Consider the following 22,766-nt stretch of genomic DNA (forward strand, 5'->3'; position numbering starts at 1 on the left):
ATAAGCGCGGCCGAAGGCCGCCTATGCAGAAAGGTGTTCTACGCAGAATTACTGTGCATGGCGCAGCCGGTGTTGGATCGGCTAACATAACAATAAACATAAGAGTTATAAGGTAATATCAGCTCATTATGGCGTTATTTCCACTTTGGTCCCTCAAAGATTATGGTGATATTGCACTTGGGTGTATGCAATAAAGCCATATGGTTTAATTTCTCGTTTCATTGAGATATATGGCCATATGGCTTTATTGCCTATGGCTTTATAACACTGCACCAAATTTATTACATCCGCTTTCGGATTCGCGATCCTGGATCCAAAACGCATCTTTTGATACCCCTCTTAATATTTTTGGACGTGTATTAAGAGTGTCATGCTGTCGTATAGAATTACCAAATATATTACAGTTTGTTATATTTCTGTTATGAAGATAAAACCAAAATAAAAAAATTAAAATGTGAGAGCAGTGAGAATTTTAATATTTTTTTAAACGTCATTTCGGCTCTCACTGGTTTTACCTTGTAATATTTGTACCATGATTTGTATCATTCATTTTGTATTGTTTTAAGTGGAAAATACAAATAAATAACTCTTGACTTACAGAATGTGTTATAGCCGCTTGTGGAAATCGTTTTAAAATTAATAGCAATAGTTTACATTGGTGTATACTATTTTCTGTATTATTAACTGTAAGCAGTAAAATTTTGTGTTGAACATCATACGATACATGCTGGAACATTTTCACATAAAACTCTTGAGCCGGCGTAATTTCATTTTCAGGAGCACGTAGTGCGTTCGTAAGCTCATTCACTTCGTTCCAAAGTTCAACATTTTGATTTTGGAAAGTCAATGCGCTGAAAAGAAACATGAAAATTAAGTATTAATTAGTTTAAAAGTTTTTGAAATTAAATGGTAGATTGATATCCCCAGCCAACTTTAATATACCGCTTTTGCTATCCAATAAATGTGATCACTCACCACGTTTCACATTGCAATCGAGGAGATGGTTGGTGTCTTTAGGGGCACACGTTACAAGCGGGACATGCATATAGTGGATATGTCGGCATTGGTTCTGGATAAGTAAGAGTTTGTTTAGCCTATTACAGTATCAGGATCGAAGTTAAGTCAGAGCGTTTCCCTAGAGAGATTGCTTTCCATTACTACGAAATTCGGCTATTTGTAATTTAGAACCGGGTTCGCCGGGCATATATTTCCATAGTAATTCGCCGACTCTTTACCTTTGTGGGGCCTTTTTATGCTTCTTTTGTTCGATCGGCGGAATTCTTTTGTTGAAGGAGATAACTCCTTAAGCTCCTGGGAGTTGAGGTCTCTTCAATCAGATGTCTGTTGGAGTTCTGAGCACGTTTTTGGACAGGTCTGCCATGATAAAGACACTCCCCGAAGGATACAGATCCGGTAACACAGCACCATTAAGGTGCTAGCCCGACCATCTCGGGAACGATTTATATGGCCACATTAAGCCTTCTGGCCATCGCTCCCTCCCCAAGTTCTATGAGGAGTTGAGGGTCGTCAGAGCCTCGTCTGTTAGTGAAACAGGATTCGCCGCGGATAGGTGAGGTTGACAATTGGGTTTGGAGAAGCTATATATTGCGCTGGCAACCTGAAGGGTTGCGCTACACAGCCCTTGAATCTGGTATTTTAGTCGCCTCTTACGACAGGCATACCTACCGCGGGTATATTCTGACCCCCTAACCCGCTGGGGGACCGATTTAGGTGTCTTCTGACACTTTTGGACTTCGAATAGTTGCTGTGTTGCCTTGAGTAATCGACTGGTTTGTATCTGTCTTTACTTTAATAAAGTAAATAAAAAAAAAATTTTCAGTGCACAACTATATTACAACAACCACATAAAAAATGCCAACTTCAACTGCAAATATCTACAATTTTCCGCTTTCGGATTATTGTTGTCAAAATCAATATGCACCTTTTGACACCTCTCTCGATATTTTTGGACGCGTACTAGCAGTCGACCCCTGTTCTAGACTTTTACCCTCCCCCCTCAAATTGTTCCGGTACGCAAACTGACTAACATGGGGGAAGTATTGCGAGCAATAAAGTATTAGTAGCAGTAAACTTAGAAAATTTTAATTTAATACCTACATATTACTAAAACATTTTGCCGCCTCTTCAAAGTTGTTAGCCTCTTTTTCCAATTTGTATGCTTCGAACTGTAATAAATGTCCAGCTCCTTTTTAAATATGTACATATATAGCCTTAGCAGTTATCTTCTGGGTACTGTACTTACCAGTATATCGAAGCTATTTGGAAACAAAGTTTTGGCGGTTATTAACCACGCTTTTGCCGACGCTACATCATTATTTCTCAGTTTTTGCGCCTGAGACACCAAATACTGCTCATCAGCAATTAATGTAGCCATAATGTTATTTAGAATCTATTTTTAATAAAATATGACTATTTGTTTAAAAGTGACAAAAGGACAAATGGTTCTAAGGCTGAGTAACACAGCACTGTGCTGTGTTATTGTGTTAACACTCAGTAATGTGCGGCACGCACAAGCACACATCGATTAATTTATAACACAGTGGCACACTCGATGGCACAAAGCTGTTTCTATAGCACAGAAAATGACACTCAGATCGTAAGTGCACATTCATACATACATAGTCCATTGTGCTTGTGTGTTGTTTGTACTAGTAATCTTGCCTGTGTATTACGTTTAAAAGATGTGGGCACAAAATGCATACTCTAAGTTGAAAATGTTCTATTTAAACAAAAGTTGTGGTTATATAACGTAGATTCACTAAACATGGGAGTACGAAAGAAGATAAATGTTGCCATGATTTACTTTTCTAAATGGCGTCAAACGTGGCGGTAGAGGTAAGTAACACAGTACTGTGCTCTGATATTGTGCCAACACATATCGACTTTCGATAATCAGTTATAACACAATTGAGTCAACACAATGTGTTAACACTACAAAGTGTGCCTGTGCTACTGTGTTAACACTCAAAAAATAGTGTCATTACCCACCACTAAATGGTTCATCTATGCATGGCGAGACGATACAAGGTGGCAGCATGGGACAGCTGATTATAAACTTTTTTTATTTGACTTGATACTTCAACTTCCGGCGCAGTACGATTTTGACATTTGTCCATCGAATTTACAAAAACAAAGTACATGGAATTTCTATTTATGTTTGTGGGTATGTCACATTTTTTTTCTTTACATATAATTTTTAATTTAATTTCTTAACATTTTTGTTTTATTTTGTTAATTTCTTAACATTTTGGGCGTGTTTTAGCAGTCAAGTGCTAAAGCAGAGAATTAAAAAAGTTATAATTGTTTTCATCTTTATTTCTAAATAATGGCCACTATGAATAAACAGCGTCAATTTCGCCAATGTCATCGCCCGACGCGGCGTGTATCGTCGTCGCTCGGTATTGTGTTTCAAGCAATATATTTGGATAGCTAGTAGGGATGAACGATATTTCACTATTTGTGATTGCATCGCCGTTATCACTATTAGTATTAGAAACTCATGCTGAAGGAAATTCGCCAAACACTGATATATTTGGATAGCATTGGTTTAGTGCCAATCTAAAACACTTAATTCACCAGCGTAACCTTGCTTACTCACGATGGAAAAGATACAAAACCCTGGAGGCTCACAACTGCTTCAAAACAGCTAGGATCGCTGCAAACAAAGCCATTAGGTCAGCTAAGCAGAAATTTTATAATAACAAGTTTAGTGCTGCTTTGAGTTCGAAGGAAACCTGGAAGTCGATTAAACATATTGGTATCGGAAAATCCAAATGTGATATTTCTGTCCTCCCTGATGTAGACATTAATGAGATAAATATAAATTTTGTAAATCTGCCAATCTCAACTGACAATATATGTGCTGATAATTATTGTATTCGCGCTAATGTTGATTTTGGTCCTCTTGAGTTTGCTAGTGTCGATGATTGTGATGTCGTTCAAGCCATTCTTTCAGTAAAGTCTAATGCTATGGGGTTCGATGGTATATGTCCGAAATTTTTAAAAATAATTCTTCCTAAAATCCTTCCTCACTTAACCTACTTGGTTAACTCTGTGCTGACGTCCTGTGTATTTCCCAGATGTTGGAAAGTTGCTAAGGTAATCCCAATCCCCAAGCAAAACAAGGAGTATAGGCCTATAGCTATTCTGCCTTTCCTTTCCAAGGTCGTCGAACGAATTTTGCACTGCCAGATAAATACTTATGTGTAGAATAATAACCTTCTCACAGATTCCCAGTCTGGATTCAGGTCAAATCGTAGCTTTAAAACGGCGCTCCTATCGGTGATAGAGGATATTCGAGAACAAGTTGACAAAAATTTTACTGCTTTCCTGACTCTTCTCGACCATTCAAAAGCGTTTGACTCGGTCGACCACACCGTTCTCTGCAAGAAGCTGGACAACCTATTTAATTTCTCCAACTGTGCAACAGCCCTAATCAGATCGTATTTGGCCGACCGAACTCAGGCAGTAAGTGTTGGTAGCAGAAAGTCTGACTTCGTCAGTGTTTTAAGAGGAGTCCCACAAGGCTCAATCCTTGGTCCCCTGTTATTTGTTTTGTATATAAACGACTAGCCTTTACCCGCGGCCCCGTCCGCAAGGAGAAAATTAAATATATGGGATATTCACGTTAGCCTGCTTATCAAGTTATCTGTTTAAAAAGATGTTTCTGTCCAATACATTTTATTTTTGTAATTGAGTAAAAAAAGAACTAAATGAGCTGATAACCTGACAGGATCCCCAAATGATCCCGAAATTATCCAGAAAAATCCACGAAATTACCCCGACGCTATCGCGGACAGATCCCGAAAACCATTTAGAAATGCCACGGAAGGGTCTCCAAAAGTTCCCGGAATAGTCCCAAAAAACCCGAAATGACAACGACACGATTCTAGACTTAACCAGAAAACCACAAAGAAATGATGCTTGAAGGGTACCAAAATGATCCCGAAATAGTCCCGAAAAAGTTCCGAAATCACCCTGACGGGCTCCCGGACGGTTCTCAAAAACCATCCAGAAAATATCCAGGAAGGGTCCTCAGGGGATCCACGACGGATCGCGAAAACCATACAGAAATGATTCCGGAAGGGTCCCAAAATGATCCCGTATTAGTCCCGAAAAAGTCATGAAATGACCCCGACGGGATCCCAGACGGATTCCGAAAACTATCCAGAAATGATGCCGGAAAGGTCCTCAAATGATCCCCTAATAGTCCCGAAATGACCCTGACGGGATCTCGAACGGACTCCTAAATGACCCTGACGGGATCCCGGACAGATCTCGAAATCCATCCAGAAATGATCTTGGAAACCCAAAATAATCCCGAAACAATATCTGAAAAGTCCAGAAATTACCCCGACGGGATCCCTCACGGATCCCAAAAACTATCCAGAAATGATGCCGGAATGTTCTCAAAAGATCCCCTAATAGTCCCGAAATGACCGAAAACCATCCAGAAATTATGCCGGAAGGGACCCCAAATGATCCCGAATACCATACAGAAATGATGCCGGAAAATACCCCAAATGATCCCCAAATAGTCCCAAAAAAGTTCCGAAATAACCCGGAAGAGATCCCGGACGGATCCCGAAAACCATCCAGAAATGCCGGAAGGGTCCCCTAATGATCCGATACCAGTCGATAAAAAGTCCCGAAATAACCCCGACGGGATGCCGGACGGATCCTCAAAATCATATAGAAATGATGCAGGAAGGTACCCCAAATGATCCCGAAATAGTCCCGAAATTACCCTGGCAGGATCCCGTACGGATCCCGAAAACCATCCAGAAATGATGCCGAAAGGCTGCCCTAATTATCCCGTATTAGTCCCGAAAAAGTCCCGAAATGACCCCGACGGGATTCCTGATTCTAGAAATAATGCCGAAAAGGTCCCCAAATCATCCCGTATTAGTCGAGAAAAAGTCCCGAAATAACCCCGACGGGATCCCGGACGGATCCTCAAAATCATATAGAAATGGTGCCGGAAGGTAACCCAAATGATCCCAAAATAGTCCCGAAATGACCCTGATTGGATCCTGGACGGATCCCGAAAACCATCTAGCAATGATGCCGGAAGGTACCTCAAATGAACCCGTATTAGTAGAGAAAAAGTCCCAAAATTACCCTGAAGGGATCCCGAACGGATCCCGAAAACCATACAGAAATGATGCCGTAAAGGTCCCCAAATGATCCCGTATAAGTCGAGAAAAAGTCCCGAAATGACCAAGACGGGATCCCGGACGGATCCCGAAAGCCATCCAGAAATGATGCCGAAAGCGTCCGCAAATGATCCCGTATTAGTCGAGAAAAAGTCCCGAAATGACCCCGACGGGATCCCGGACGGATCCCGAAAACCATCTAGAAATGATGCCGGAAGGTACCCCAAATGATCCCGAAATAGTCCCGAAATGACCCCGACGGGATCCCGGACGGATCCCGAAAACCATCCAGAAATGATGCCAAAAGCGTCCCCAAATGATCCCGTATTAGTCGAGAAAAAGTCCCGAAATGACCCCGACGGGTTCCGGACGGATCCCGAAAACCATCGAGAAATGATGCCGAAAGGGTCCCCAAATGATCCCGTATAAGTCGAGAAAAAGTCCCGAAATGACCAAGACGGGATCCCGGACGGATCCCTAAAACCATCTAGCAATGATGCCGGAAGCTACCCCAAATGATCCCGTATTAGTCGAGAAAAAGTCCAGAAATGACCCCGACGGGATCCCTGATGGATCCCGAAAACCATCTAGAAATGATGCCGCAAGGTACCTCAAAGGAACCCGTATTAGTCGAGAAAACGTCCCAAAATGACCCTGAAGGGATCCCGAACGGATCCCGAAAACCACACAGAAATGATGCCGAAAAGGTCCCCAAATGATCCCGTATTAGTCGAGAAAAAGTCCCGAAATGACCCCGACGGGATCCCGGACGGATCCCGAAAACCATTTAGAAATGTTGCCGAAAGGGTCCCCAAATGATCCCGTATTAGTCGAGAAAGGGCCCCGAAATGACCCTGACGGGATCCGGACGGAACCCGAAAACCATCCAGAAATGGTGACGAAAGGGTCCTCAAATGATCCCGTATCAGTCGAGAAAAAGTCCAGAAATGACCCCGACGGGACCCGGACGGATCCCGAAAACCATCCAGAAATGATGCCGAAAGGCTCCCCAAATGATCCCGTCTTAGTCGAGAAAATGTTCCGAAATGACCCCGACGGGATCCCGGACGGATCCCGAAAACCGTCCAGAAATGATGCCGGAAGGGTCCCCAAATGATCGCGAAATAGTCCCGAAATGATCCCGGAATAGTCCCGAAAATGTCCCAAAATAATCCCGACGGAATCCTGGACGGATCCCGAAAACTATACACAAATGATCCCGGAAGGGTCCCAAAATAATCCCGGAATAGTCCCGAAAAAGTCCAGAAATGACCCCGGCGGGATCGCGGACGGATCCCGAAAACCATCCAGAAATGATCCCTGAAGGGTCACGAGATGACCCAAACGGGATTACAAATAGGGTGAAGATAATTATAAAACCATGTTAATAAGGCAACAGGCGCGTTGGAGCGAATGAAGAGTTACAAAGAAACATACAGGTAAAGCTAATAAAAGCGTGCTAATAAAAGCAATTGAAGGAGGGCGGATGGCGGGAGGAGGAGAGTACCACTGATCGTTTTTCCAAAATTGTTTAGATCTCGATCTGTATGAGCCAGATACCAAAAATTATTGATTTTAGGACAAAATTTACATTGAGTTATAACAATTTATAGATTTTGCACGAGAGGGGAAAGGGGGGGGGTGTATCACTGCTCACTTTGTAAGCCCTCGACTTATTTCACCCATTGAGTTTGTAATATTGGTGGAGGTCAGTATACGTAAAATTATAATGTGTAAAAATTGTTAAAAAATAATTATTCGAAGGGGTCGTGGGACCCCCTTCCCCCTTTCCATGTTCGAAAAAAATTTCGCCAGTAGCCTATTATCTCTGTCCCAAATTTCATCAAAATCCGTGAAGCCGTTCTGGCGTGATTCAGTCGCAAAGACAAAAAAATATAATAATTAAAGTATAACTGTTCCTAGGGGGCGGAGACCACGCCCCTTTTGAAAAATATATAGCTAGTAGATCCTTCTAGATTATTGGCTATATGCATGCCAAATTTCATACAAATCCGTCCAGCCGTTCTTGCGTGATTGAGTCACAAAGACAAACGTCTGGACAAACATCCAAACATCCAAACATCCAAACATCTAAACATCCAAACATGCAAACATCCAAACTTTGCCATTTATAATATATATTAGATTAGATTTGCCTGGTGTTCTCAAGTATTGTAATATTCACATTTATGCTGACGACGTACAATTGTATATGTGCTGTCCTAGTGATCGTACCAGTTCATGTATTAATAACTTAAATTACGATTTGTGTCAAATTGGTACGTGGGCTTCTATGAACGGCTTATGCCTTAACCCTAAGAAGTCGAAATGTATAGTCATTCATAGAAGGTCACTAGATAAAAGTGGAATGGAAAATTTAATTTTAGACAACACTATTATAGAATACGTTGACACGGCAAAAAATCTAGGTATAGTTTTTAACAAAACCCTGACATGGAAAGATCACATCTTCCGCACAGTGGGAAAAGTGTATGGGATGCTTCGTACACTCTGGCTTACACAATATTTTACTCCGTTACATATTCGTCTACTAATAGCAAAAGCGTACTTAATACCTACGCTCCTTTATGGATGTGAGGTTTACTCCAATTGTGACTATGTATGTAATAGGAAACTTAATGTTGTGTATAACAACATTGCTAGATACGTCTATGGGTTGAAAAGACTTGACCACGTCTCTCAACATGCTTACAGATTGCTAAACATTTCTTTCGTTAACCTTATTAAACTTAAAACGCTCACCACGCTACATAAATTAATATATATGAAGGAACCTGACTATCTGTATCGGAGGCTAAATTTTCTCCAGTCGTCTAGATCTGTTCTCCTTACCCACTTCAGACATCGTATGCTAATATCTGATCGCCAGTTCTTCATTAATTCCATACGTCTTTGGAACTCGCTCCCTTCTAGACTTAGGCTTATAAGCAATGCTCTGCTCTTCAATAAAGAATTAACAAGTTTCTATAATAACCTAGACAATTAAAATACTGATTCCTTCTAAGCAAATGTACTCTATCATTCCTTTATTTATCTATTTACTATTTATTAAATATATTATTTGTTGTAACCTTTTCTTAGCCATAGTCATTAGCTTTAAGTTTCAAGATTAGATTGTTCCTATTTTATGCCTTTTACCGACTAGCACTGTAAAATAATTTTTGTCAAATTGTTGTGCTGCGATGAATTGCCTAATAAATACAAATACAATAGCTATCGCTATTGGCGATTTTTCATTCACAGCGATACAATCACCAATATCGATCCATCACTATCCGACGCCATGTTGAGCAAATCCCAAAAGAAAAAGAACACACTCCTACATGGCGGAACGATACAAGGTACATCGTACATAATTGAACCATGGTACGTACGCTCAGCGACCAACATTGCTGTACGCTTATCTACACGAAAATTTCAAGCTTTGTCGCTTTCATGCAGCTGACACCTCGTATGCAGCTCTCCATTCAAATACATGTGTTCGGCATCAAAGCGTACGAATATCACCTGCAGCGTCTATGACGCGTATCATCGTGTGCACCTCACCTTACTGAATACAGTCGCAGTAGTATATTTGAAAGGTATAGCCTTCCAATTTCTATTTTCCAGGCATGCTTAACGAACGAAACGATATCATTTCGTTACGATAATCAACGTTAATAAACGAAACGAAGTCATTTCGTTTCGTTTATTAACGTTAAGAACGCCAAATTAACGTTAATTTGACGATCTTAACGTTAATAAACGAAACGAAGTGACTTCGTTTCGTTTATTAACGTTGATTATCGTAACGAAATGATATCGTTTCGTTCGTTAAGCATGCCTGCTATTTTCAATTAATTTTACAAAAATATTTTCTTTCGTACTATAAAATTGGTTATTCACTAAATGTAAAAATTTGAACAAATAAAAATGGCAATGTTCCATTAATGCATCATTAACGATTCCGACTATAGTATAAATTTGTTTAATGAAATTTGATTGAGAAGCCTTCGGAAGTTATGGAACCAACTCATATTTATGTTTGGTAAAAGTCTAGTTGAGGGGTCGACTGCTAATACGCTACCAAAAATATCGAGAGGTGCCAAAAGACGCGAATTAACCAGGACAACAATTATCCGAAGGCGGAAAAGAAAAATTTTATCTCTGTCCGGAGATATTAATACTGATGTCAAGACAAGTCGTTTGTAACCCATCTCGATATTTTTGGACTCGTATTAGCAGTGGACCCCTCAACTAGACTATTACCTTATGTTTAATCCCTAAGCGTGAAGCACCAATGGAAAATTTTACCATGAAAATTTGAGCCTTCTTTTGCGTTCATTGTGGCAGAAAAACTTCCAATGAGCCTTCTTTCGAAGTACCGCCAGCGCCAAAACGACGCAAATGTCAAACTCTTTCACACCTAATTGCCAAATAAAAACCGAATACCGTGAATTTGTGGATTCTGTTCATTTGGGTACACTGCTCCTGATGTCATTTATGTACTTTCCGAACGCTTTCTCAAAAATGTCAAAATACTTTTTCCGTGACGTTTTCCTATTTATCCAGAAGATTTAGACAAAAATAGCTTGGAGAGCTTGGATTTGTTAATAAAATAATTTAAGCATAAGTGTTTACTTCTCAGTAAATAGCTGCGTAAAGCTTATTAAAGCCTTTTTAAAAATAGAACAAGAAGTTGCAATTTGAAATGCCTCAACCACGAATTGGGAATCGCCGAGATCACGGTCGTGGAGGCGGTGGAAATATGCGTGAAGGTTGGCGCGGTAGAGGAGGTGGTGGAAGAGGACGCGACAATGGTGTACGCCATGGACGTGTAGAGAAGCGTTATGAAGATAGAGGACGTCGCGGGGGTGGTGGTGTTGGTACTCGCAATAATAATGATTTTACCGGTAAGTTGCACATATACAGAAAATGGAAAGGTGAAAATGTATAATCCCTACCAGCAACTTTCTGAAAACTGTATCGTCTGTTGCCAAGCAGTAACTTATTCGATACGTTTTGAAGTTATTAAGGCGATTTTAACTCACTTCGGTAAAAGCATAGAACAGTGGTCGACTATTCACACGCGTTCCAAAATATGGGGAGGGGTTTCAAACGTGAAACAAATTTTCAGGCGTTCAAAACATATTGTCGAAAAACCTAAAAGTTACTCTGGACCGCTCCGAAACTGGGGACGGATCCACAGAAATTTTTCTCAGATCACATTACTGCATCGGCCGTCCAAATAAACCCAAAGAAGGATCTTGCCTTGCTGGACGGCCATAACAGTTTAAACGATTAAGCCCCCATGAAGTAAGTAAGAATTTAAATAAAGAATCAGATTTCTTGAAACTCAGCAAGACATTGGCGAAGGTATCTTTTTTTGCCTCACATGTAGCTTTCTGGATTTTGTTATCAGTATTAAATCCGAAGGCGGAAAATAAAAATTTTAACTCGTTCAAAAGATATTAACGAAAAACCGAAAAAAGACCCGCGGATACCTCCGAAACCGGGGGTGGGATCCATAGTATTTTTGCGCAGAACACCTTTCTGAGTTGGCGGCCTTCGGCCGCGCTTATTAAAAATTACCCTGGGTGGGTCCGACACCGGTTTGGAGACCAAAACTATATCCGCACAAAACACTTATGTTCACAATTTTTTTTGTGGGTACACCACAACAACAACCACATGAAAATCGCCAATTTCAACTGCAAATATCTCCGGACAGAGATAAAAATTTTCTTTTCCGCCTTCGTATTGTTGTTCTCGAGATTAATACGCGTATTTTGACACCTCTCTCGATATTTTTTGACGCGTATTAGCAGTCGACCTCTCAACTAGACTTTTACCTTCAGAAATATATTCAATAAGTTACTTGCGCGCTAGAAATGATGGCACGGATGCTGTTAGTGTAATAATATACCATCGACTCAAAAGACACAAAAATTATATTTAGTAGTTTTTGCTTCTAAATTCAAGTAGTAGGTTTAAAAAATTTTCATTTGGAAGACACAAATTCAAAATTAAAAAAATGCAACGTCTTTTTAAATTTTTGTAAGCTTAGGTCAATATGTGTTAAGAGATGGATTAAAATTTAATATATCATGTGTTCTTGCATCCAGGACTGCACAGCATAAATTGGTCCGACGCACGCCTTCCGCCTTTCCAGAAAAACTTCTACCAAGAGCACCCAAAAACTCGCAATCGGCCGCCTCAAGAAGTAGAACGTTACCGGGCAGCACACCAAATAACAGTACGTGGTCAGGCACCCAATCCCATACAATACTTCGACGAGGCATGCTTCCCAGATTATTGCCTCAACGAAATCCGACGTCAACGTTATACAGAACCCACACCTATACAGGCACAATCTTGGCCAATCGCAATGAGCGGATCCAATCTCGTCGGTATCGCTAAAACAGGATCTGGAAAAACACTCGCTTTTATTTTACCAGCTATTGTTCACATTACTAATCAGCCACCATTGGAACGTGGCGATGGACCCATAGCATTGGTATTGGCACCTACACGAGAATTGGCACAACAAATTCAGACAGTCGCAAATGACTTTGGATCAAGCGTTTACGTTCGTAATACATGCATTTTTGGCGGAACACCTAAGGGCAAACAAGCAAACGACTTAGAGCGAGGCGTCGAAATAGTTATTGCAACTCCCGGCCGATTGCTAGACTTTTTAACTACCGGCGTTACAAATTTACGCCGTTGTACCTACTTAGTATTGGATGAGGCCGACCGTATGCTTGATATGGGATTTGAACCGCAAATACGTAAAATACTTGGACAAATACGTCCGGATAGACAAATTTTAATGTTTAGTGCGACATGGCCAAAGGAGGTGCGACAATTGGCTGAAGATTTTCTCGGTTCATATATACAGGTATGTGAGCGTTTTTCGTTTTAATTTTGAAACCTTGTGCCATTTTCCCAGCCGCGGAAATAGGATACAGATTCGTTTCTGAGGTTCATAGTTCTAACTGTAATCAGATTCGTATCGGAATCCTAATTTATAAAAGCTTAGCTTATTTTGAAATTAGGAAGAAAGGTTGGAACTTTCCACGCCGCTAAAAGCTTATGGATGGTTTTGTAAGCCCACGCACATTCTGCGTTCGTGGAGGCAATTTAGTATCACAACAAAATAGCAGCAGACTGAACGCACAGAAATAAGCAATACCAAAAACACTGTAGTATAACCCTTTTTAGCCCATCAGTTGCCATTCCCGGTACATACATCTGTTGGAAAAATAATATCTCAGCGGACACATCTGGTTCGATAAATTTTGTGCAAAAGTGGTGTCATTAAAGGTTTTTCTCCATTGTGTACCCCTAGGCATGAACCATCCGCGCAGAAAAACCTGGGTTGTCTTTTAATGCTGCGCCGAGCTGTTAAGCTACACAGTTAACAACAGCGTATAGGGCAGCACAATCCATGACCGGATAAGTATTTCCATCCTTATAAAGCCACAAAAGTTAGTGGCGTGCAAGTCGTCAACGCGCTATCTTTTTGGGCGTTAAGGGTTTAAAATTTACTCGTAAGATTCTACTAGCGCAGCGTACGTGATTATTTTGCAACACAACAGAGTGTCTTATTCGGTTTTACGGCAATACATTCCTCAGGTTAGACGGGAAAATTGCATCAGATCATTACGGGGCTATTTTGTTAAAAGAGACTGTGTTCCTAGACACAAAACTCGCCGACAGATATCCTAGCGTATTTGGTGAGATTAAGGCTCAAATACTCTACAGCACATGAAACAGAAGATTGCCCTTGAAGATTGCAAGACTAGTGTGTATGCCAAGCTGTACAATTTGAGGTAAGGCTTTTGCAGTATTGAGGCTGAACTTATAGTTTCGTAAAAGGGGTTCCAAGGCACATTGCGTTCCTTTCTCTGCGATAAGCACACATTTTGAATACTGTTCGACCATTTTATTCCTGGATCCATACAGATGAAAAACAGGCTGCAAAAACTACAAAACAAAGGGATGCGGTGCATACTATTATGTTATAGGCTGACACCAATCACATATATGTTAGAAACTCTGAAATGGTTAAATATCAATCAAAGAACAATTATGAACGTACTTCTTTTTGTGTTTAAAATGAAATATCACCTACTACCAAAGTACTTAACGAGCCAAATAACATATGTAGGAGATGTGCAACCCTACGGCTTAAGGAACAAGAATGATTTTAGAATTAAATTTTATAAATCCAATAAGGCACAAAATGTTTTAATGTATAAAGGCCTAAAACTTGTTAATGAATTGTCAAGCAATATAAAAAACGAAAGAAATATTAATGTATTCAAAAGACTGTTAATATATCATATTAGAGAACATTATAGCTCACAATGAGACAATTAGCTATTGCTAAGATTACCTACTAAAATGTACCTGAAAGTTTTAAATAGCTACGGCCAAATAAAGAAGCTAATAATAATAATAATAATAATAAGCTGTGACTATAATAATAGCATTTAACGAAGGGGAATGATTCCCCCAGCGGGTTAGGGGTGAGAATATACCCGCGGTAGGTATGCCTGTCGTAAGAGACGACTAAAATATCAGATTCAAGGGGTTGTGTAGCGCAACCCTTTCATTTTTCCAGCGGAATATACAGCTTCTCCAAACCCATTTGTCAGCCTCACCTATCCGTAGCGAATTCTGTTTCATTAACAGCCGAGGTTATGGCGACCCCGAACTCCTACTGGATCTAGGGGGTGGGGGGCGGGATGGCTCAGAAGGTCGCATGTGGTCATAACAAATCGCTCCTTAGATGTTGTTGTTGTTGTAGCAGTTCTTCGCCCCATCCAATAGGTGCGACCGATCACAAATTGTCATCAATCACCTTGGGAGGCGTCGTTCCTGAGATGGTCCGGCTTGGTACCGGAACGTACCGGATCTGCATCAACATCGCTATCACTCCCCAAGGTCTTCGGGGAGTGTCCTTATCGTTACAACAACAATTTATAGACTTCGCGCTATAATTACCTGCAGCTAAACAGTCGGTAACACTTTGGCTTCCCGAATAAGCCTCTTAATGCTAAAACAAATACGAGAATCACTGGATTACTCTGGGAGCCAGTCAAAATACCGCGGTCAGAGCTGCCAAGGAATGTATTATGTCTCCAGAATATCATCTACACATTGATGCGAGATCACTTCTCATAAATGAAATGCTGAACAAACAGTCAAACAAACAAACAGTCTGCTCAATACCCAGAAACCTGGGCATCCAAACAGACATCTGATTGCACAGTCCCGCCTCCCAGGAATTGTAGAAGTCATCTCCGTATGTACTATAATGTAACAAGATTCTCCTCGCGCAGATGAGGTTGACAATTGGATTGCGGAAGCTTTTCAGCTATAAAGCTTTGCATTGCGCTTATCAACCCCTTGAATCCCCCCGTTATAAGATATTGATGACCATCGATCTAGTGGGTGGGGCAAAGCACTGCTACAACAACAACAACCTTGATCGATGTAGCACTTGTCTGTACATTAATTACTTTTATATGACCTTATCCAACATTTTTAAAAAATTTTAATATATCTATGTATATAGGTCAACATTGGATCTTTGGAGTTATCTGCAAATCACAATATTCGCCAATATGTTGATGTTTGTAATGAACACGATAAAGGCGCTAAATTAAAGGATTTACTCTCTCACATCTATGATCAATCACATAGCCCTGGTAAAATTATCATATTTGTAGCCACAAAAAAGAAAGTAGATGAATTATCACGTTTCATTAATGGCTTCGGTGTACGTGTTGGCTCCATACATGGTGATAAATCACAAATTGATCGCGATAATGTATTAAACGAGTTTCGTAGCGGACGTGCAAATATATTAGTGGCTACGGATGTTGCTGCACGTGGTTTGGATGTAGATGGTATTAAATATGTAATCAATTTTGATTTTCCACAATCTTCCGAAGATTATATACATCGAATTGGTCGTACCGGTCGTAAACATTCCACTGGTACATCATATGCTTTTTTCACACGCAAAAATTCTAAGTGTGCAGGTGCATTGATCGATATATTAAGAGAGGCCAACCAAAATGTAAATCCAGAATTAGAAAATTTAGCACGTAATGGTGGCACAGGTGGTGGGGGACGTAGTCGTGGTAGCCGAGGCAGTGGTGGTGGTGGTGGTGGTGGTGGAAATAGACGCGGTGGTGGAGCTGGCGGTGGCGGTGGACGCAATGCATTCAAATCAGCTGGGGGTATGGGCGGCGGTAATCCTAGTTCTGGCTTTGGTAATGGCTTTCGTGGTGGTTTTGGGAGCAATAGCGGCGGAGGTGGTCGTGGTGGATACGGCAGCAATAGTGGCGGTGGTGGCGGTTTTTCAAATGGGGGCCTATCTGCTGGCGGTTCGCGCCCACGTAATTTTAATCCTCGACGTTAGATCACATATATTAAGTAACGTTTGTGAACTACAAATTCAGTAGTTTTAAAGTAATACAATTAAATTTGAATTTTCATTAAATTCGTTTATGAATTTGCCAAACAACACTGAAGCTGCAATACAATATTATCTATAGTCCTTAAAACAACAACAATATCGCTCTTTTGCATGAATGTGCATTTTTCCCGATTTTGAGTTAATGCGTTGACATTGAATATTCTTTATAATATTAAAATTCCAAAGACCATGCACTAAATGAAAGCAAAATACTTAACAATCTACTTTACGCGCATATTGGAAAATTTACCGAATTTTCAAAACGATATTGATTTGATTGCATTCATGTTTCAGTTCGGCAAAATATAATATATAATCATAGCAGACGTGTTTGTTGCTACGCATTAGACGAAAATGGATTCAGAAAAGCATTTTAAGTCTTTTCATGATAACTTATGTCTTAAGTGATTTTAAATCTCGAATTTAATTTTTATTTTGCAAAAGTCATTAGATTTCATTTTCCTGTCTGCATAGAGTTATTATGCAACAATTGGCAATGCATTAAAAAAATATCAGAAAAAAAAAAAACAGAAAACCAATATAACTTCATTATTATATAGAAAATCACTTCGTATTTATTGTATAAAATGAATGAATGAATGCAAATAAAGCTACTTATATTAACACAATTATAAAGACAGAAGATTTTGAACAAATAAAGTTTTAATATATCTTTATTTCAAAAAAGTTAGTTTTATATGATTTTTTCCCTTTTTGTTGTGTGTTATTGTAGATCATACATGCATATTTGAGCTTTCTTTTGTTACACGCTTTTGGATTTTTGTTGATACACTTTTATTTCACACGCGCTCTTGCAGAACGACAAGTTAACTTTTTAACTCAGAGTAAACCTGTCATGAGAGGTTAAACTCATACATAATTGACAATTTTTTAAAGTAACTTTGAGCTCAAAAAATAATTTACCGTTCTGCATGTGGGACTTAGAGCTTTAATATATCGCACACTAAATCAAAAACAGTCATAACTCAAAATTTTTCAAAATCGCTTTTTTCTCATAAATCAGTTGACAGAACACATCTCTAACGACTGCAAAAAATTCTTGCCAATCACATTCCGCCTTAACTGGAAAAATATCGCTATCCCCGTTTTTATGTTACTTGCGTCGCATGAACAGAGTATTTTTTTTGCTCTTAAACAGTATTATTTTGACTTGTGACGCGATCGTGGAAAAATTGTAAAAAGTTTTCATTCAGATGTAAAAAGTATTATTTTGATTTGCAACGCTTTTTTTGAAAAAAAAAAAAGTAAAAAAAATTTTGGTTTCATTCAGAAGTGCGATTTTTTAATAGAAAAGGCATGGTATGAATATTACCAGGTAAAACCATTTACCCACTCAGCATTTAGATGATACAATTTTGAATTTCCCTACAAATAAATACAATTTGATTACTCTTTCTGACTAAATAATGAGTTATCATACAATTGAACAAAAGATATCATCAAATATGAATACTTTTGATGAGCAAAAACTGAAAAGCATTTTTCGATCAATTTTTGGAATCATTTTTGAAGTCCTTTGATGATTAAATTTTAATATTTCATAAAAGCCAACAAAAAGAATAATCAAATATGCTCACCTTTGATGATCAAAAACTGAATATAGTTTTTCAATCACATTTTGGAATCATATTTGACTCAAATGTGTTTACTTTAGGTGATCAAAAATTTATAATAACTTTTAATTCAGCTTTCTGAATCTTTTCTGACTATATTTGTTGACTGAATAATGAATTTTATACTTGTTAAAATTTTACCTTTCATTAAAAATCTCTTTTTCTCACATACACATATTTTTTCAATCATGAAGTTCAGAAAAAATATGTATGTATATAAAATTTTTATCATTAAGACATCCTTCAAGACAATGTAATGCAAATGCTGCTTATGCCCGAAGATTTCCCCAACCATTTCTCCACCTTCGGCTTCCCAGAAAATACAAAATAGTTGGACGATACAAAAGTTGTAAGCTATTTGACCAGGTAAGTGAAACGCTCTTGACGTACCTGGATACGGATTCAACATCCCGTACCGTATCGTATTTTAAGATATTGACGATCATAGCTGATGCTGGATGTTGTAGTCGCAGGTGTATATCGGTCAAGTTTGTTTGCGAGTGACCTGTGGTTCAAATAGTTCACTTCCGCATGCTTTCTTCCCCTGATGAAATAAGATTACTATGTAGTATCTTATTTTGAATTAGATATGAAGAATAAATGAATCATAATCGCATTCAGAAATGGTTGAAAAATCTCAACCAAAACGATTGAAATATGTTCACGAATATGATCAGAAAATCAGCAGTCAAATATTGCTCTAAAACTATTAAAGTTCAATTTTACAATGATATCAATTATGAATAAAAAGCGTTTCGAAATATGAATCATAAATGATTATTCAAGAATAATCACATTTATGGTACATTTTTCTCCCGACGATACATTAATTTTCGAACAGAAAATGCTTTTAAATTTGAACGTTTTTAATCATCTTGGGGTATGATATTTAAATATTTATTGATCAAAATTTTCAAAAAAATGCTGGCTGGATACTCTTCATGGCGGCCATAATGGTTTTTTGATTTTTAAAAAAATTTTAAAATCACTCTTAAATTTTATTTATGAAATAAGTGAAAAAATATTTCGAAAAGTTTTGAAATCGGTTTTTATGTATATGGCAAAAAAATGTGTTAACAATATAATGGATGCCTCAACACGTGCTATTTTTGCAAAGGGAAATAGGAACGAATGTTGGAGACCACGCCTACTGATTCTTCATTCATCCTTCTTCACTTTAACCCCTAAATATGCTGAAACTTCACTTTATAAGAGATCACCAGTCCCAAGTGTCCTCGCTACTGCGGAAAAAAATTATCTTGGAGATATTCTTTGGTTTGTTTTGGTCCTTTTCCTCGCGATTGGAAGATACATTTTTTAATTGGCGCTTAACCGTTTAGGAGATGCTGGTCGTTGCGTAACAAGTCACTCCAGCTCACCCTGTTTCGCGATAACTGGCGCCAATAGGGGGCACCAAGAGAGATCAAAGTCTTCCCCCACCAGCTTCTCCGAACCCAGTGGAGATCTTCCCATAACTTGCCCACGTCAGCAGAAAGGCTGTAGCTCTTCGCAGCTTAGCTAAACATCATCGTCTAGTTGGAGTATGATTGTTCGTGGAGGCTGCATTTTCCGGCTGAACGGTCAAAGTCTGCCGCCCTGGTGTAAAGCTAGTGTGTTGGCCTATCCATCAAAAATATTTAAGAAAATTTGTATAAATGGTATTGATTGTCCCTCGGCATTACCTTGGCACCAAAAGCTCGTCCGAATTAGCATATAAATTTTTGGGTCGGCACAAAACATGTATTTAGGTGAGCCAGTTCGTAGAAAAACGAAAACACGATAAGTAGCCTTCGAATTGAATGGAAAGCTAGACCTTAATCTCCTCAGATATATACACCAAATTGTTATTATTAGTAGATATGTATCTCTTCCGTACACCTTGGCGGTAAGTCGGGTTTTTCTTCTCGTCATGCAGACGATGATACATTTCTAAACAATTTGTTGAAGAAGATTCCTCAGAGGAGGATCGTGGCTTTCTTCCTTTTGCGGGAAACCACAATACAATTCTTGAATTGAAAATTCTGGAATGCGGTTGACCGTTGAGATTTCTTATCTGGTTTCTGGATTTCTGGTTATTTCCAGCAATAAAAAAATCGGTTTTGAATAAAATATAATATTAATGTTAGAACGCAGGAATATATGGTAATTCTATACGACAGCATGACACTTGTAATACGCGTTCAAAAATACCGAGAGAGGTGTCAAAAGACTCGTATTGACCTCGACAACAACAATCCGCAGGCGGAATATAAAAATTTTATTAGATCGTTCATAAGATAGAAACGAAAAACCGAAAAAATTACCCCGGAGTGCTCCGAAATCGAGGGTAGGATCCATAGTATTTTTGCGCAGAACACCTTTCTGCATTGGCGACCTTTGGCCGCGCTTACAAAAAATTACCTTGTGTGGGTCTAACACCGTTTTGGAGACCAAAACTATATCCGCGCAAAACACTTATGTCCAAAATTTTTTTGTGGGTACCACAAAATCATCAAAATTACAACAACCACATGAAAATTTTCAAAATTTCTTCTCTTGACAAACTCAAAATTGTTTTCCTCCGCTTTCGGATTCATGATCCTGGATCCAAAACGCGTCTTTTGATACCCCTCTTGATATTTTTGGACGTGTATTAAGAGTGTCATGCTGTCGTATAGAATTACCAAATATATTACAGTTTGTTATATTTTTGTTATGAAAACAACACCAAAATAAAAAAATAAAACTGTGAGAGCAGTGAGAATTTAAACATTTTTTTAAACGTCATTTCGGCTCTCATCGGTGTTACCTTGTAATATTTATACCATTAGAAAAGGTGAGTATTTTGAATGTATTATTTTAACAATTGACATTTTTTATTTAATAATTTATTGTTTAAAGTTTTCATATATGTATGTAATACTCCTATATTGTTACAAAAGTCTAGGTACATTCCCAAGCATCAGAGTGCCGATATATTGCTGTTTAAATGTTTTTGTTTTTGCATTCAATAATAGAATGTACCTAAATTTAAATTTTTTCTTGTCACACTTATGCTGCTACAATCACAAAAATTTTATAGGCTGTCTTGTTTTGATTTCGAATTCAAAACATATTGCGAGCATTTTCTATTAGCAATATAGGAGTATTACATATATGAAGTTTAAAAATTCAAATATTGAACATTATTCCAATACTATAAAAATGTCAAACGCAGAGAGATGTAGGAAGATGTAAGAATATTCAACAGAAAATCGTGAGGAAATATTTAATATCCCAAATATCGAACATTATTAAAGCGCTGTGAAAATATTTAATACAGATACAGATGCTCGATTAGTCATATGTCTGACAGCAGCTCAATTATATATGGCGATTTTGAGTTTCGTCCTTCCGAAACAAATACATGTAGCTCATCTGAAGAATATCTAAAGAGTCACAATTTGACATAATACACACCAGTTCACGAAAAAATTTCAACTAAAGAGTCACAAGTCTAAATTACATTTTATTGTATAAATAACGGCACAGAACTAAAATATCTTAAGCCAAATCATTTTCTAAGATTACCTTTACTGGGGAACTCAATTTGAATATTATATCGCAAAAATGTTTTTAAAAAAAGTTTTTTGCCTCCTGAACATTTAAGATTTTTTGAGTTGTGACTGTTTTTGATTTAGTGTGCGATATGTATAAATATATATATATATGTATGTATATATGTATATATATATATTTTTTTAAGTATTAATATTTAATTATAAATTTAATTTATTTAAATTTAAAAATTGTGTGCCATTTGTTTATCGCCCACAATGTCGTCATATTTGTATTCTTTCCGCTTTCGATTGTCTACTAGGCTTGTTTTGCTCGGCGTTGAACTGCAAAAAAGAAAGAAAGATTAAATTAAAAGGATGTATTATAAGGATAATTGAAAGGGCAGTATTCAAGGGGTTGATAAGCGCAATACAAAGCTTTATAGCTTCAAAACTTCCGCAAACTCAATTGTGAACCTATTACAAATATGATTGTATCATACACATATTTAGCCGGAGTGGCTCTGGCGACGCCAAGTTCCTCAAGGAACTAGTGGGTGCGGTCGAGATGGCCTAGGAGGCTTAATATGGTCATGTTAATCGTTCCCGAGATGGTCGGGCTAGTACCTTAATGGTGCTTTGTAACCTAAAAGAACCAGATCTGCATCCGGCAAAGGACCAGCAACATCGATAACCCAGCGGGTTAGGGGGTTAGAAGATACCCGCGGTGGATATGCCTGTCGTAAGAGGCGACTAAAATACCAAATAGATTCCAGGGGTTGGGTAGGTTGCCAGCACAATATATAGCTTCTCCAAACCCAATTGTTAACCTCATCTATCTGTGGCGAACCCTGTTTCATTAACAGCCGAGGCTTTGGCGACCCCGAACTCCTCATGGATTTAGGAGGTGGTTGGGCGGTATGACCTAGAAGGTCGCTTGTGGTCA

The 22,766-nt window shown here is 38.6% G+C and overlaps 3 protein-coding genes across 3 annotated transcripts in view; 1 reads left to right on the plus strand and 2 right to left on the minus strand.

The window, feature by feature from the left end:
- Positions 1-2,861, minus strand: part of IntS10 (integrator complex subunit 10) — a 59,809-nt gene extending 56,948 nt beyond the window's left edge. The window contains exons 1-4 of the mRNA XM_067788735.1: positions 2,640-2,861; positions 2,264-2,410; positions 2,119-2,186; positions 599-851 (exon numbers count right to left, since the gene is read on the minus strand). Coding sequence (XP_067644836.1) covers positions 599-851; positions 2,119-2,186; positions 2,264-2,410; positions 2,640-2,648 — 477 coding nt within the window. The 5' untranslated portion in view covers positions 2,649-2,861. The remainder of the gene's footprint in view (positions 1-598; positions 852-2,118; positions 2,187-2,263; positions 2,411-2,639) is intronic.
- Positions 2,862-10,695: 7,834 nt separating this feature from the next.
- On the plus strand, positions 10,696-17,590 carry LOC137252692 (ATP-dependent RNA helicase p62-like). Its single transcript, XM_067788738.1, has 3 exons — positions 10,696-11,089; positions 12,302-13,077; positions 15,763-17,590. Exons 1-3 carry the CDS (start codon positions 10,888-10,890, stop codon positions 16,612-16,614), a joined length of 1,830 nt encoding a protein of 609 aa, XP_067644839.1. The 5' UTR covers positions 10,696-10,887; the 3' UTR covers positions 16,615-17,590.
- The window catches only part of LOC137252694 (uncharacterized), a 286,535-nt gene continuing 281,096 nt past the window's right edge, over positions 17,328-22,766 (minus strand). Inside the window, exon 7 of the mRNA XM_067788741.1 lies at positions 17,328-22,165. Within this exon, the coding sequence (XP_067644842.1) occupies positions 22,140-22,165 (26 nt within the window). The 3' untranslated portion in view covers positions 17,328-22,139. The remainder of the gene's footprint in view (positions 22,166-22,766) is intronic.

The sequence above is a fragment of the Eurosta solidaginis genome, chromosome 5, assembly GCF_040869045.1.
Source record: "Eurosta solidaginis isolate ZX-2024a chromosome 5, ASM4086904v1, whole genome shotgun sequence".
NCBI classification, from domain to species: domain Eukaryota; kingdom Metazoa; phylum Arthropoda; class Insecta; order Diptera; family Tephritidae; genus Eurosta; species Eurosta solidaginis.

Bases quoted from the DNA above. Each gene is read 5' to 3' on its own strand.
- LOC137252692 (XM_067788738.1), top strand. From the start codon at position 10,888: ATGCCTCAACCACGAATTGGGAATCGCCGAGATCACGGTCGTGGAGGC. The intron at 11,090-12,301 runs GTAAGTTGCACA...TCTTGCATCCAG, and splicing joins CAATAATAATGATTTTACCG to GACTGCACAGCATAAATTGG. The intron at 13,078-15,762 runs GTATGTGAGCGT...CTATGTATATAG, and splicing joins TTCTCGGTTCATATATACAG to GTCAACATTGGATCTTTGGA.